This window comes from Emys orbicularis, chromosome 11 (assembly GCF_028017835.1).
Source record: "Emys orbicularis isolate rEmyOrb1 chromosome 11, rEmyOrb1.hap1, whole genome shotgun sequence".
In the NCBI taxonomy this organism is placed as follows: Eukaryota; Metazoa; Chordata; order Testudines; family Emydidae; genus Emys; species Emys orbicularis.
The window spans coordinates 14,641,894-14,654,919 of NC_088693.1; the positions used below are offsets into that span (position 1 = coordinate 14,641,894).

Here is a 13,026-nt window from a genome sequence, read left to right on the forward strand (position 1 = left end):
CTGCTTCTCTTCCCACCTACTTTAGATCTAAATATCAGCTAGAGCAGAAAGGCCACAAGAGACGTGTCTTCCTTTCTCTTCTAATGCTTAAAGTTAACTCCTAAGTGGTTATGGCAGCAAAGAGATTTTAAAAGTACTACAGAGAACAAGGAAAGCATTCGGCTGGAGGTTTGTTTATACTTGGATTCTAGTTAGCGTCCTGAGGTCTCTCCCTGGACCTGCCTAGTATGCTCTGAGTTTGGTGTTGCAAGCCAGAGCCGCTATCCCAGAACTTCATGAAACACCAGTCTTCCACTGAGGAGTGTGTGCTTCCGTCACGTTCAAGAGGGGCGTATATAAGTCCCTCTGAAGTTCTGTGCTGGACTAGGGTGGAGTACAGTGGTATCCTAGCTGCCCATGGCCTGCATGGGGTTGAGATGACTACAATACCCCTATAACCACTCTGGCTGAACTCGCCCAGTGTTGAGCTGTGAGCTTGGGCAATGTTTCCTCTGACCTTCCCAAAGAGTGGTGTATAAAAGAGAGGTCAAATCTCTAGTTCTGTACATTCCCTGAAAAGCAGAGCACCCCATTCCAGTTTTAATTCTATGAAAGTTAAGTCTTCAATGAGAATGGTGCAGATTTACACCAATTGGGGATCTGGCCCTAAAACTCCACTCCTGTAACCTAAAGGGACATAATTGACCTTCAGTTTCAGTTAACTCAGGGTTCACCTTTAATTATAATTTATAGAAGTGGACCAATGCTTGCTAGCACGAGTGCTGTGCCCTTGGTTCACCTCAGGCTGCATTCTTGCTCTAGTAGGGCTGCTTAACTTAGTCCAATTTATTTTATTCAAATATTACCAAAAATGATATCAAAGTGCATTTGTCTTCCCCCCCCCCGACATTCCTAAAATTAAACTAGCAGCAGGGCCGTGCACCAATCACTCAGAGCTATTGCTTAAGTGGCAGAGTTTCCATTGATGCCTGTGCCCATTAAGAAGATTCTACTACCTGGCAGCAATAGTTGGCTGGATAGGGTTAGTCTGGTTAGATTGGATTAGTGTGATGCTAGATGTTTTTAATTAACTTCTTCCAGAATTTAGCACAAATCGATTCAAATCCTAGAGAAGGGAAACATTCACCCCTTCAGTCTTCTAGCATCGTCTTTCTTCAGTACAGCTCAGTGTACATGCATTTCAATGGGAGACTGTACAAGGTAAGTAGGTTTATGACCCAACAAACAGGTGTTCAGTGTAGTTCTCCACTGCTGCAAAATCTCTTAAGATAGGGGCTGCTCTTTACAATCAGACATTTCACAGGCACATATTTCCTCTACTAAGTCAGTGTAGTACATGGTAATGTAACCATCCCTCTTTTATCTCTGCCTTACAAAAAGGGTTTTGAAGGCATTGTTGTAATTTTTGTTAAATGCTGTATAAATAAGAGGATTAAAGAAAGAATTGGAGTAGCCAAGCCAGAGAAAGATGCTTTTCCAGACCGGTGGAATGTTGCAGGAACAGAGGGGGCTTATTAATTCTGTGATAAAGAAAGGTATCCAGCAAAGTACAAAAACTCCAATTAAAATGCCAACCATCAGAGCTGCTTTTTTCTCTTTCTGTTCCCTCCATGTTTCTCCATCTGTCTGGAAAGTGATAGTCGCGTGGCGAGCTGTAAACACCATCTGTGGTTCATGGGAAGCTTCTTTCACCTAAAAACAAAAGCAAACATGGATTCTTACCAAAACAGTTTGTTTGAGTCAAATTATTATTATTTCTTAAATGACAGCATAACATCTGTGCACTTACAACAAATGTCCCAGGCACCAGTCCTTGCATGCTAAAAGAAAATGCCATGAAGTGCTAAAATTACTGGGCTTCTAATCATGTTGGAAAGGTAAGTGCTACGGAGGAGCACGGGTATACTGGTCTTTCCTCTCTTTTGATGCATAGTACTTTGGCACTTGTTCTGTGGATAGGTTGGCACCTAGAATTTGTTTGGTTTGTTATAAGAAAAGAAGATTGAAGTAGTTTAATAATAAATAAATAAATAAATAACAATGGACCAAGAATTCTGGAAGCTGTTTGTTTTTTTTCTGTTTCTTTTCATCAGTGTATTGATATGAGGGAGAGTGCTGTAACCATGGGTTACAAAGATACAGTAGACACTTGGATGTACGGTCACAAAACGGGACTCTCTCAGTGTAACAAAGAGAAAAGCCTGTCTTTGGAGTATCTGTGGAATGGATCCCTGCTGGATTTCATGCCATGAAGCTGCTGTGTATATCTGATGGGCCAATCAATGCTTTTGAGGTAGTTGCACAAGTGTTATTGTAACCCACTGGTGAGGGGGACCTATGGCTTCTACAACTAGGGCCACTCAAATCAGCCCAGCTACTCAGAGGCAGAGTGGAAGATAATACTGCCAATGATTATTGTGTCCCTCAGATCTGGGAGGGAGCCATCTTCTCTTGGTTATCCGTCAAGCAAGGGGAGGGACTTTCAGAGACCATGAGCCCCTTAGACTGCATTCTTGCCAGACCACCCAATGGTCGGTTGGGCACAGGTGGGAAAGGGGAGAAGACAATACTCCCCATTACAGCCAGTGGAAAAATTTTCCATCAAACTTCTTTTTTGTTGGAAATTTGGGGTTTTGATTTTTACAAGAAAAATGTCTGCTTTCTGTGGAAAATTTCAATATTTTATCAAAAACCCAAATGCCTAAAAACTGGAGGGGGTTTGATTTTCAACACAAAACTGAAATATTTTTATTCAAGATGTCATTGTGGTGCCTCATCTGAATTGTTGTTAAAGTGTCTTATGCTTCAATTCTCCTCTATGGGCTCTCAGGTGGGACTACATTTCCCATTGTGCATCACGTCCAGGGACTCCTATCATGCACCCTCTCCCCACACCAAGAGGGGAGGAAATGGTGCGTCATGGGACAAGTAGTCTGGCCAGAGAGCCCAGCCCATAGAGGAGAATGGGAGCATAATGCACCCCAACTACAACTCCCATGAAGCACCACAATTTTGAATTAAAGCATTTCGGTTTTCAAAGTTGACTTCACCCAGGGGGAAAAGAACTATTTTCCAACCAGCTCTACTCCCAACCTCACAAACTATATCAATTTTGTTTAGTGGGAGACACCAATTCAAGACCCCTTCAATCCATGCCCTCTACCCCTCAGCAGTTCCACAAGGTGTGTAGAAACTTCAGCGGTTCTAGAGCAGGTGAAAAAGAGAGACAAAAGAAACACCAAGAGCTGTTTGGAAGGGTGAGGAATGGTTTCACTTGCAGAGGGAATGCAGATTGGTTTGTGTGACAGTGAGAATTAATGCGTGCCTTACTATCATGCAGCATGGGTCCAGCTTTTACCCATAGAAAATACACCTCTGTGACTTTTCTGTCACAATTAAAGCGTCAGTACGTTTTCGGCTCTGCTAGGCAATACGATTGAGGACAGCACAATAAAACACACACAGTTTAGGGCCTGAGCCCCTAAAAAACTCCCATAGAAGTGAAAATTTAATAGGAGTTGTGAGGACTTGTCACCTCTCTCAGGAGATGGCCCCTCGTTCAGAAATTAGCTATGTGTTCTACATACATATTCCTCCTGTGTGTGTAAACTTTATAATAGCGATTGACCCTCTGTTTAATATGAGGACAGTAGCAGCCAAGAGACTGAAATGTTGGCAAATGCTAAACTATCACTCATCAAGATGGATATCCCTATCTTCACCCAGAGACGTGAGACATGACTGCAGAATGTAAGAGCCAGGTGATTAGGGCTGCTGGGGAAGGAGTAGAGGAAAATGAAATGCATCACATTTGTTCCAAAAATGTAAATAGGATGGCACTCCTGTAGCAGGGGTCACATAATTTGCCTGCAGGAGGGCTAGCTCTGCATATCTTTAATCATGGTCTGCAAAAAAGGGCTCAAAACACATTATGCGAATGCAAATTAGTGACAGACATTGGACAATTACTACTTCCGCATGCTTGTTAGGAAGAGATGGATGAGGGAATCTATTGCTTGTTTACTATACTTAAACTTTCCTTGTGAGGTAGAGCCAGAGATCAGCTGTCCATCAGTTCATGGCATTTTCTTTCCCAGACTACAGTTAAGGTTTCTGGAAGCTTTGTATGTGGAGTGTAGAAACTGTGGATAGGATGAGGCATGCAGAAACTCTGGCACTGATACTCCACCACCTTGTGTGGTCATTTACATTGCTTCGAGCAGGGATTTGAACCTCATGCTACCACATCCCAGGGGTGTCCTAATAACTGGGCTACAGCGAGTTGCTCACGTTCTCTCGCTCTAGCCCAATGAAAAAGTTATTTATACACACTGCCACAGCAGAGATGGAGACACACCAACCACAGAATACCCAATACCCTGACAGTGAGGGCACTCACCTAGGCTATGGGAGATCTGGGTTCAAGGCCCCACTCCAGATCAGTCGGAATAGGGATTTGCAAACAGGTCTCCCATGTTTCAGGAGATTGGCCTAACTGCTGTTGGATAGAATTGGGTAGGATGGACCCTCGCCCTCCCTGAGACATGATCGACCTAGTTTAGGTGCCTAAATCCAGGAGAGGGGTCACAGTGATGAATCCTGAGTAGAATTGGGGTCCTTACTACCTTTGAGGGGCAGCCCAAGGTTTGCCCCTCTCAGCTTGCTGGTTTCTGGGAATCCCTTTCTTAGGCACCTAACTCAGGGCTATGGATTTTGCTTTGCCTCAGCATAAGACACTGTAATGCCTACAGTCACCTTTGTGGGTCTAGCCTCAGGCAATCTTCAAGCTATCACTTGATCCCTGGACTCACCACATCAGCTGGGGCTATGCCCAATTTCATAGAAGGATCATAGAATCATTAGGGTTGGAAGGGACCTCAGGAGATCATCTAGTCCAATCCCCTGCTCAAAGCAGGATCAATCCCCAACTAAATCCCCAAATGGCCCCCTCAAGGATTGAACTCACAACCCTGGGTTTAGCAGGCCAATGCTCAAACCACTGAGCTATCCCTCCCCCCTTTCTCTTAAAGGGGCCAGCCACTGCATGACAGGTGGCCTTTTACACCCACTTTGCACAGGCATACTTCATTACACAAGATGTAGGGCAAAAAAGAATCAGGCCCTTGTGTGTATGCCAGAGGCAGAAGCCAGTTCACTGTCGTACGACTGGGGAGGAGGGCAGTATAACCTGCTGGAGTAATGCAGCAGAGATAAAGCATTGAGAGCAGCAGAAATATTTGTCAGCATAAATAAAAGAGGCCCGAGTACTAAGGAAGAACCAAGTGTTCACACTGAATTCCCTGGCTGTTTTGGTCTGTGTCACAAGTCACATTAAGGCTAGTAGATCAGTGTTTTTTTTCCAGGTTGGTTTGCTCAGTTTTAAGCACAGTTAGTAGTTTCCATCATTTTTGATTACCTGCTAGAACATCCATCCAGTTCGAGACACAGCCACAGGCTGGGGCACTTTTTAAAATAGTTTGCCGTAATCAATTTCATTCCACAAATCAAGGTTTTAAATGTTTGTCTATATGGGAATAAATGCACTCTTCACACTTCGCATGAATCATCTCTTTCTCTGGGAAGCACACAGCTGGTGAAACACATCCAAAATTGATTATTTCCCTGCTTCCCCAAGATTCTGTGGAGGGAGAAAGGATGCTTTCACCCACTGTTTAAATACTTCAGATGCTTTGCTGCTAATGCAGTATGCATCTGGAGCCTGATCCAGATCCCATTGATTTAGGCTTAATTATTCTAATATTTCTTTGGATTTAAATAATTTATACTTCCCATGGCTACTGTTCATGGTTCACCAATGAATTTTTTTGGGCGCCAATGCTGCTTTGGGGTCTCTGAGCACTGTTCTTCCAATATGAATATTAAATAACAAAAGTACAAATTGCAGCCTATTGCTTCTGCAAACAATGACATTGTGTCTTATTCAGTGGCTGCGATGTGTCTGAAAGGTCCACGTTTCTGAGGAATGTTCTGTACTGTTGCATGAACTCCAGCAGACTGGAGGTATTTAAATGTGATTTGCCCCAGTTTAGCTCAACAGCTTTTCAACAGATTCATCTTCAAATGAGCCTGAGGTGAGCAGAGAGGAATATATTGCTCCATAATATCATCAAATCACCAAAAGGTTCTTTAAGAATCAGAGATCTCTCACATGCAATTTGCACTTATAGGCCTTCTATGAATATTTAACATTCTCTCAAAAAGAAAATTAAGGCCCTGATTCAGCAAAGTGCTTGAACATGGAAGTTAAGCAAGTGCTTTTCTCAACTGGGGCCTAACGGAGTTGCATGAAAAGTGGAAGATAACTTCCCAGAATGATTTCCATCATTCTAACTCTTATCACCTTACATACTTGATACCTTCCAGCTGATTTCTAGCTGGCCTGGGGCATTTTCCTAGGCAGCTCCATTCTTACGCTTGATACAACAAAATGTTGGCCCTGAGCCTTGGCTGTGTTGAGGCTCCTCTATGCTACCTCATGAGCACAGAGGTTTTAAAGCCAAAGTAAATTGCCACAAGGTGATTATTGCAGTGTAAGGAGATCCTGGGTGTCACAGATGGCTGAAGGGAGAAGATCCAGACATGGAGCATCGCCTCTGCAAACAGATCAGGGAGATGTTATATCTCCCACAGTTTCTGCAATGCCTGGGTGGGGGTGCAGGCCAAAACAATGTTTTAGTTCCTTTCAGCCCTAACAATTGTTATATTCCTTCTTAAGGGTCTGATCCAACTCCCATTGAAGTGATGTCAATGGAAAGTAGATAAAACCCTACATCCCGTTTGCAACCCCATCTCCAATTCTGGAGCGGATTCTGTGCCATCCCAGTTCCCAGAGCAGCTTCAGAGCTACCTTACACTAAAGGAATCCTCCCCCAGGTTTAAATTGCTGGGGACACTGGCAAAAAGTAGAATTAGTGGAGCCCAAAATGATTGCAGTCAATGGAACTACTTGCAAAAGGATTATTCAAGCTCAGAGTGGGGAGGAGAAGAGAGGGGAGAGGACCCAGAGCAGCTCCAAGAGGAAGACCCGCACCGCCCTGCCGGATTATGTCATACAGGGAGGCTGAACCAGCTACAAAGCGGAATATGCTGCATAACTCAGTAAAGTCGAGAGCTCTGAATGCAAGAATGCAAGGCCTGATCCAAAGCCCATTGATGTCAATGGAAAGACACTCATTAACCTTTTGAGCTTTGGATCAGTGTACAAAGATGTAAGCTTTATATGTACATTATAAAAAATAGTATTAACAGAAGCTGGCCGAGATCCTGAAAGATAGTCACCCAACTCCCATTAAAATCAATAAAGTTAGACTCCTAAATGCCTTTGAAGATCTGGGCCCTTGTGTCTAGCTCTTCATGCTTAACTTGGGGCCTGATCCTGCAACATTTTCTCATGCAAGTAACTAATCCTTATGGGCCAGATTCTGCCATTCTTGCTCACCCTGAGCAATACGTTACTTTACAAGAAGTCCCACTGATTTCAATGGCACTCTTAATAGTATCTGGCTCTGAGAGTAATCTCATTTATTTCAACAGGCCTCTTCCCAAAGATAAGGTATTGCTCACTGTGAAAAAGCGAGCGTCAGAGTGTGGCTCTGTGTGACAAGAACCATAAGACTAATCATGTAAATAAAGGACCAGTCATATGAGTAAGGGTTAGAGAATCAAGTCTTTGGTTGTTATAAAAGAAATTATATCTAAAAGGACCAGCATAATTTCAGGGACTGATTCTGCAGTCCTTGCACAGGCAAAACTCCCATTGGTTTCAGTGGGAAATAAGAAATAAGTATCTGTGTGTTTAAAAAAAGAAAAAGAAAACCCTGAATTTTTGCATATTCTTCATTACATAACAGAAGGGTCTCAGACATTTCATTTTCCTTCCTCTTAAAAACCCACAAAACCATTTAATAGTGTTTTTTAAAACTCCTTGGTTCAGATTTTAGTCAAAATTCTGCTCACAATTACACTGGATTAACTACACTCAGATCAGATGAGTTATTCTGGATTTACACCATTGTAACTAAGCATAGGAATTGGCCCTAGATATGCCAAGTCTCAGCCTGGAGACAATTATCCTTATCCTATATATAATTATATGCACACTGACAGTTTGTAAAGCACCTTGGGGTCTGGTTCTGGTGGCTGAAAGGCACTATACAGAAGGAAGGTATAATTATAATAATTCTTCCATCTGGAGCATCAGTTTCTTCAGGCAATTTTGATGGCATTTAACTCCTGTGGCTTCAAATCTGTTCCTCCTTAATCTCAGTTGCTAGAAAAATGCCAACTAGGCTACCAGGGATTCAAGGTGTGGGTTGCACCCGTGGCAGGCAGTTCTAATCCAGTGTCACAATATGTAATCCTCCTGGCACAACATGGCACGCTCTCTCCACAGGCATCACTATCACTACTCATCTTCAGTTTGAGAAGCACTACCCGCCTTTGACGTCTATTGCTGATAGCATTTCTAGTGTTAGTCATTAGAACTGCTGCATTACAGCACTGAATGTTAGAAATGCTGGGGGACAGAGCGGCCAGGGGTGTACAGAAGGAGTTAATGAGTGAGGCTGGATGTCGCAGGGTGGGGGTAAGAGGAGACTGGGAAGGGGAAGAAGAACATGAAATGAGGGATAGAAGTGAAAAGAGAAATGGAGAAAAGACAGAAAACAGGAGCGTTAGTGGACGCAAGAAAAGGGAGACAGAGTCAAGACATGCTTCAACCACAAAACTACCATCAATTGGACCTGGACATGGAAAGAGCAAGAAGGAATAGCTGGATCACCTGACTAAAGGGGGGGAAAGAGACACGCCCCTTATTCCAGAAATGCTGATCCCTATTTTCTTGTGTTCCACTTTGACAAATTCTCTGCTATATCCCAATTTTATGCAAACTTAAAAAAAAAAAATCTAGGCATTTCAGCTCTTCCTGTGGAATGACAGTGATGTTTTGGGAAGAAGGCTCAGATCTACATCCCCTTTGTTTTTCCCTAAACTCTCCACAATCTGGTATTTTTCCAGTGGTATTTTGGACTTGATCCTGCTCCTACTGAAGCCAATGGAAAAACTCCCATTGACTTCAGTGTGACCAGGACCAAGCTTTTTATGAGTGCATCACGATCTCTTACATCAGGAATAAACTATGCAAAAAAAAAAAAAAAAAAAACCCCAAACCCCCATGATTTTTCTTCCTTTTTCCTGAGCAGTCTTCTTTGCCTACCAAGTCTCTAGAGCAATAAGTGCTCAGAGCATTGCCTCAGGCGTTTAGCTCTTCCACCAGGTGGTAAAGATTTCCCTGGGGATTAGGATGGTGCTTTTTAAACCTGCAAATGAAGCTTAATTTTTTTCAGCCACAGTGTAAAGTCCTCACTATCTACCATACTATCACGGATTCAACGTATATTTAAAAACAAACAAACAAAAACCCAGGAATTAATTTTGTTTAAATTACTGAAAAAGATGAGAGAGTTGCAGAATCTTAGCAGTATTGTCTCAATTAAATTAGTTTTCCAAAACAATAGCCCATAAAGTTTTCTACTGCATGAGTGTCTGTGGGAGAGCAAATGCATTGTACGTATTCAGTTTGGTTTTTGTCTTTGGGAAGGTTGTAGATAAATCCCAAGCAACGTATTTGTCATATTTGTAATTAGAGAAGTAAACTTGGCAGGAAATCTGGTGCAAAAGGGTGGGAGGGGAGGAATGCATTTCCAAAGGCTTGAGGCACTCATCTTTTCTAACACATTTTCTGACTTAGTGCGGGCGATAGCTCTGGAATGATTGTTTCGTCTATAAGCCAATTTAAACCATATGCATCTCTTTATTTTAAGACATAAGGTCCCAGTCCTGTGAGGTGCCAAGTGCCTCTTACAAGCTGCTGATGCTGTCACTACTCACTAGAGTGAATGCAAACCTTCACACGTGTCCATTGTAACATGATATGTACCACTGACTTCAATCTGAAGTTGAAGTCAATGCAACTATTTCTAGGACAGGCCAGAAAACAATTCCATTCCACCAAACATTCAAGGTTTTGAAATTTGTTTTTGTTTTGATGCCGAATGAAAACGAGACCTTTCAAAAATTTTCACAAGAGAACTATCAACCCACCCACCCCAGAATAGCCAGTAGCCCTGTGATTAGAGTACTCACCTGGGATAGGGTGGATCCAGGATGGTCTCTCACATCCCAGAGGAGTGCCCTAACCACCAGCTTACTGGCTGTTCCGGGTAGGCTGCTCTCTCCCCACTGGGACCCAAGAAATCTTCAAAAGAAATTTCCATCCAAAGATTTTGGTTTTGACAAATGGAAAAAAGTTTTGTTTAAGTCTTTCCACTGGCTCTACTGCTTGTATATGAGTGAGGTTTGACAGGGCCAGGCCCAGTGGAGGAGACAGTGCTGAGCACCTCACCATACTTATTTTGTAACATTCAGTCAGTCCGCATTTGGTTAGATCAACTTTTAAAAATATATATATATATATATTGTGAAAATACTTGGTCAGGAAGGGGGAAAACAAACCATCAGGAATTATTCTGTAGTTTCAGAACAGAGTAGGGAGGAGGACGTACGTGTGTGTATCAGGAAACTGAGTGATTGTAGAAAGAGAGGAAAGTAGATATGAACATAGATGAATTAATTTAGAACTCAGTCCACTTCCCTTTGTCTCTGTCATGTTGAGCAGTACCTCACTGCACAGGCAGCCCCACTGAAATTATTTGGGCTTATTGGTGCAGTATGGTATTACTGTGAGTAAGGGGACAGAACTGGGCTCTTAGAGGCCCATGTTTTAATGGACCTCAAGGCTCCTAATCCTGCAAACTCTTCCTCAGGAGAATAGTTCTTACTTACATGAGTAGTATTGAAATCAATACTAACCAAGTAGGTGTTTTCAGGACCAGGATCAACGTTTGGGATAACTTAAAGGAGAGAATATGAACTTTTTAAACAGCTGGCAGTAATTACATGATAAATGGATCATTTACTAGTATTGTGGAATAAGTATTATATTCCCATTTTTCTCTTTTGTGTTCTGCTTGATTCCATAATTTTAAGTATATACTTTTTTAAAATAAAATAAAATGAAAGGAGTGAACAAATTATGTATGTGGACGGTGAGAGACATACAACAGAGTGTGTACAGATTAAACACATACCCTAACAGCACATACTGTACAGCTCTATTTCTATCTTTATCTGAACAATTTTCTTGAAAGAGAAACCCAGGAACACTGGATTCATATTTAGGACTTTTTAAATGGGCCATGCATGATATTGCAATTATTATCTAATCTACATATATATTACTTTCATTTCATATACACACACACATATACACACACATTTAAGAACACTGAAACAAAAGCAAATGAGAAAAATGGGAATAACTTTTATCCCTTAATAGTGGTAAATGGTCCATTGCTGGTCGATTATTAGCCACTGTTTAAAAGGTTACCATCTTCACTTTAGGATCTGTTTATATTTATATACACTCTAAGTCTAAGAGAAACACATGTGCGTGACTAGATTATTCCTCTATACTTGGGCATGAAGGCAGAATTCAGTTAAAGGGTGTTGCATTTCAGATCAGAAGCACAAGGGGAATGGAAGAGGAGTTTGTTTAGATAGATAGATGACTTTAGTTTAGATAGTCATTGCAGACTGTCAGTCCAGTTATGCTTCCCTGCCCCCCTCCTCGTGCAGCCCAACTGTGCCCACCTGCCCCTCTTCATCGTGCAGCTCAGCTGTGCCTCCCTGCCCCCCTTCCTTCCGCCCCTCCCCAGCAGCCCAGCTGTGCCCGCCTGTCCCCTTCCCCCCGCCCGTCCCCGTGCAGCCCAGCTGTGCCTACCCCCGCTCCCCATGCAACCCAGCTGTGCCTGCCCCCCTTCCTCGCACCCCTCCCCATACAGCCCAGCTGTGCCTGCCTGCTGCCCGTGCAGCCCAACTGTGCCTACCCCCCCTTCCTCGCACCCCTCCCCGTGCAGCCCAGCGGCGCAGTGCCCGCCCGCCGCGGCTCTTTACCTGGCCCCTCTCCGGCAGCGGCAGGACCGCGTTCCTCCGGCGCCCGCCGATCCGGAACCGGGCCGCCTTGTAGATCTTCCAGTAGACGAAGAGCACGACGCAGAGCGGCAGGTAGAAGGCGCCGCAGGTGGAGAAGACGGTGTAGGAGGGCTCCTGGCTGACCTGGCAGCGCTGCTGCGCCGGGCTGTAGGTCTCGCCCCAGCCGGAGAGGGGCGCCAGGGAGATGACGGCGGAGAGCGCCCAGGTGAGGCCGATCATGACGTTGGAGATGCGGCGGCGGGCGCGCAGGGTGTACTCCAGGTGGCGGGTGATGGACCAGTAGCGGTCCAGGGCGATGGCCGTCACGTTCCAGATGCTGGCCGTGCAGCACAGCACGTCGAAGGAGATCCACACGTGGCACAGCGCCCGGCCCAGCCGCCAGCGCCGCCCGGCCGACAGCTCCTTCACCAGGCTCAGGGGCATGACCAGCGCCGCCACCAGCACGTCGGACACGGCGGTGGAGGCCACCAAGTTGTGGGGCACCCGGTGGAAGGTCTTGACCCGCAGGATGGTCACCAGCACCAGCAGGTTCCAGAGGAAGGTGGCGATGGTCAGGAGGACCAGCAGGGTGAGGATGAGGATGCTGAAGATGGAGAAGGGCTCCCGGCTCCTCCAGGCGCCGCCCCCCAGCTCCGAGGTGGCGTTGCCCCCCGCCGGGGCGGACGACGCGTTGATGTCCATGGCTGGCTGGCCGGGGAGTCTGGATGCCCATGGAGCTGGGCTCTGGGCCATCCCCCAGCAGCGGGCGGGGAGCAGCGCTGGGCTAGGCGGGTTGCGCGCTCCGTTTGCGTGTCCAGGGGGAAGCCAGCGCGGGTCTGTTCTTCCCGGCGCGGGGTGCAAACCGCCGGCTCCGCCGGAGAGACGCGCTCCCGGGATCTCCGGAGCCTGCCCCTGGCTCCCCGCTAAATGCCCCGCGGCCGAGCGCGGAGCCCGGGCTGGCCGCCGCGTGCAGTC

The 13,026-nt window shown here is 45.0% G+C and overlaps 1 protein-coding gene across 1 annotated transcript; it reads right to left on the reverse strand.

Annotated features, from left to right (window-relative positions):
• Positions 1-1,359: 1,359 nt before the first annotated feature.
• LOC135885868 (5-hydroxytryptamine receptor 5A-like) lies at positions 1,360-12,804 on the reverse strand. The gene is made up of 2 exons (XM_065413776.1): positions 12,034-12,804; positions 1,360-1,692 (listed from the first exon to the last, which is right to left on the reverse strand). The coding sequence occupies exons 1-2, from the start codon at positions 12,802-12,804 to the stop codon at positions 1,360-1,362; spliced, it is 1,104 nt and encodes a 367-aa protein (XP_065269848.1).
• Between the last annotated feature and the right edge of the window lie 222 nt (positions 12,805-13,026).

Coding starts and splice junctions, on each gene's coding strand:
- LOC135885868 (XM_065413776.1), bottom strand. CDS start 12,804: ATGGCCCAGAGCCCAGCTCCATGGGCATCCAGACTCCCCGGCCAGCCA. Junction 1,693..12,033: donor CGCTGCCGGAGAGGGGCCAG/GTAAAGAGCCGC, acceptor TTTTGTTTTTAG/GTGAAAGAAGCTTCCCATGA.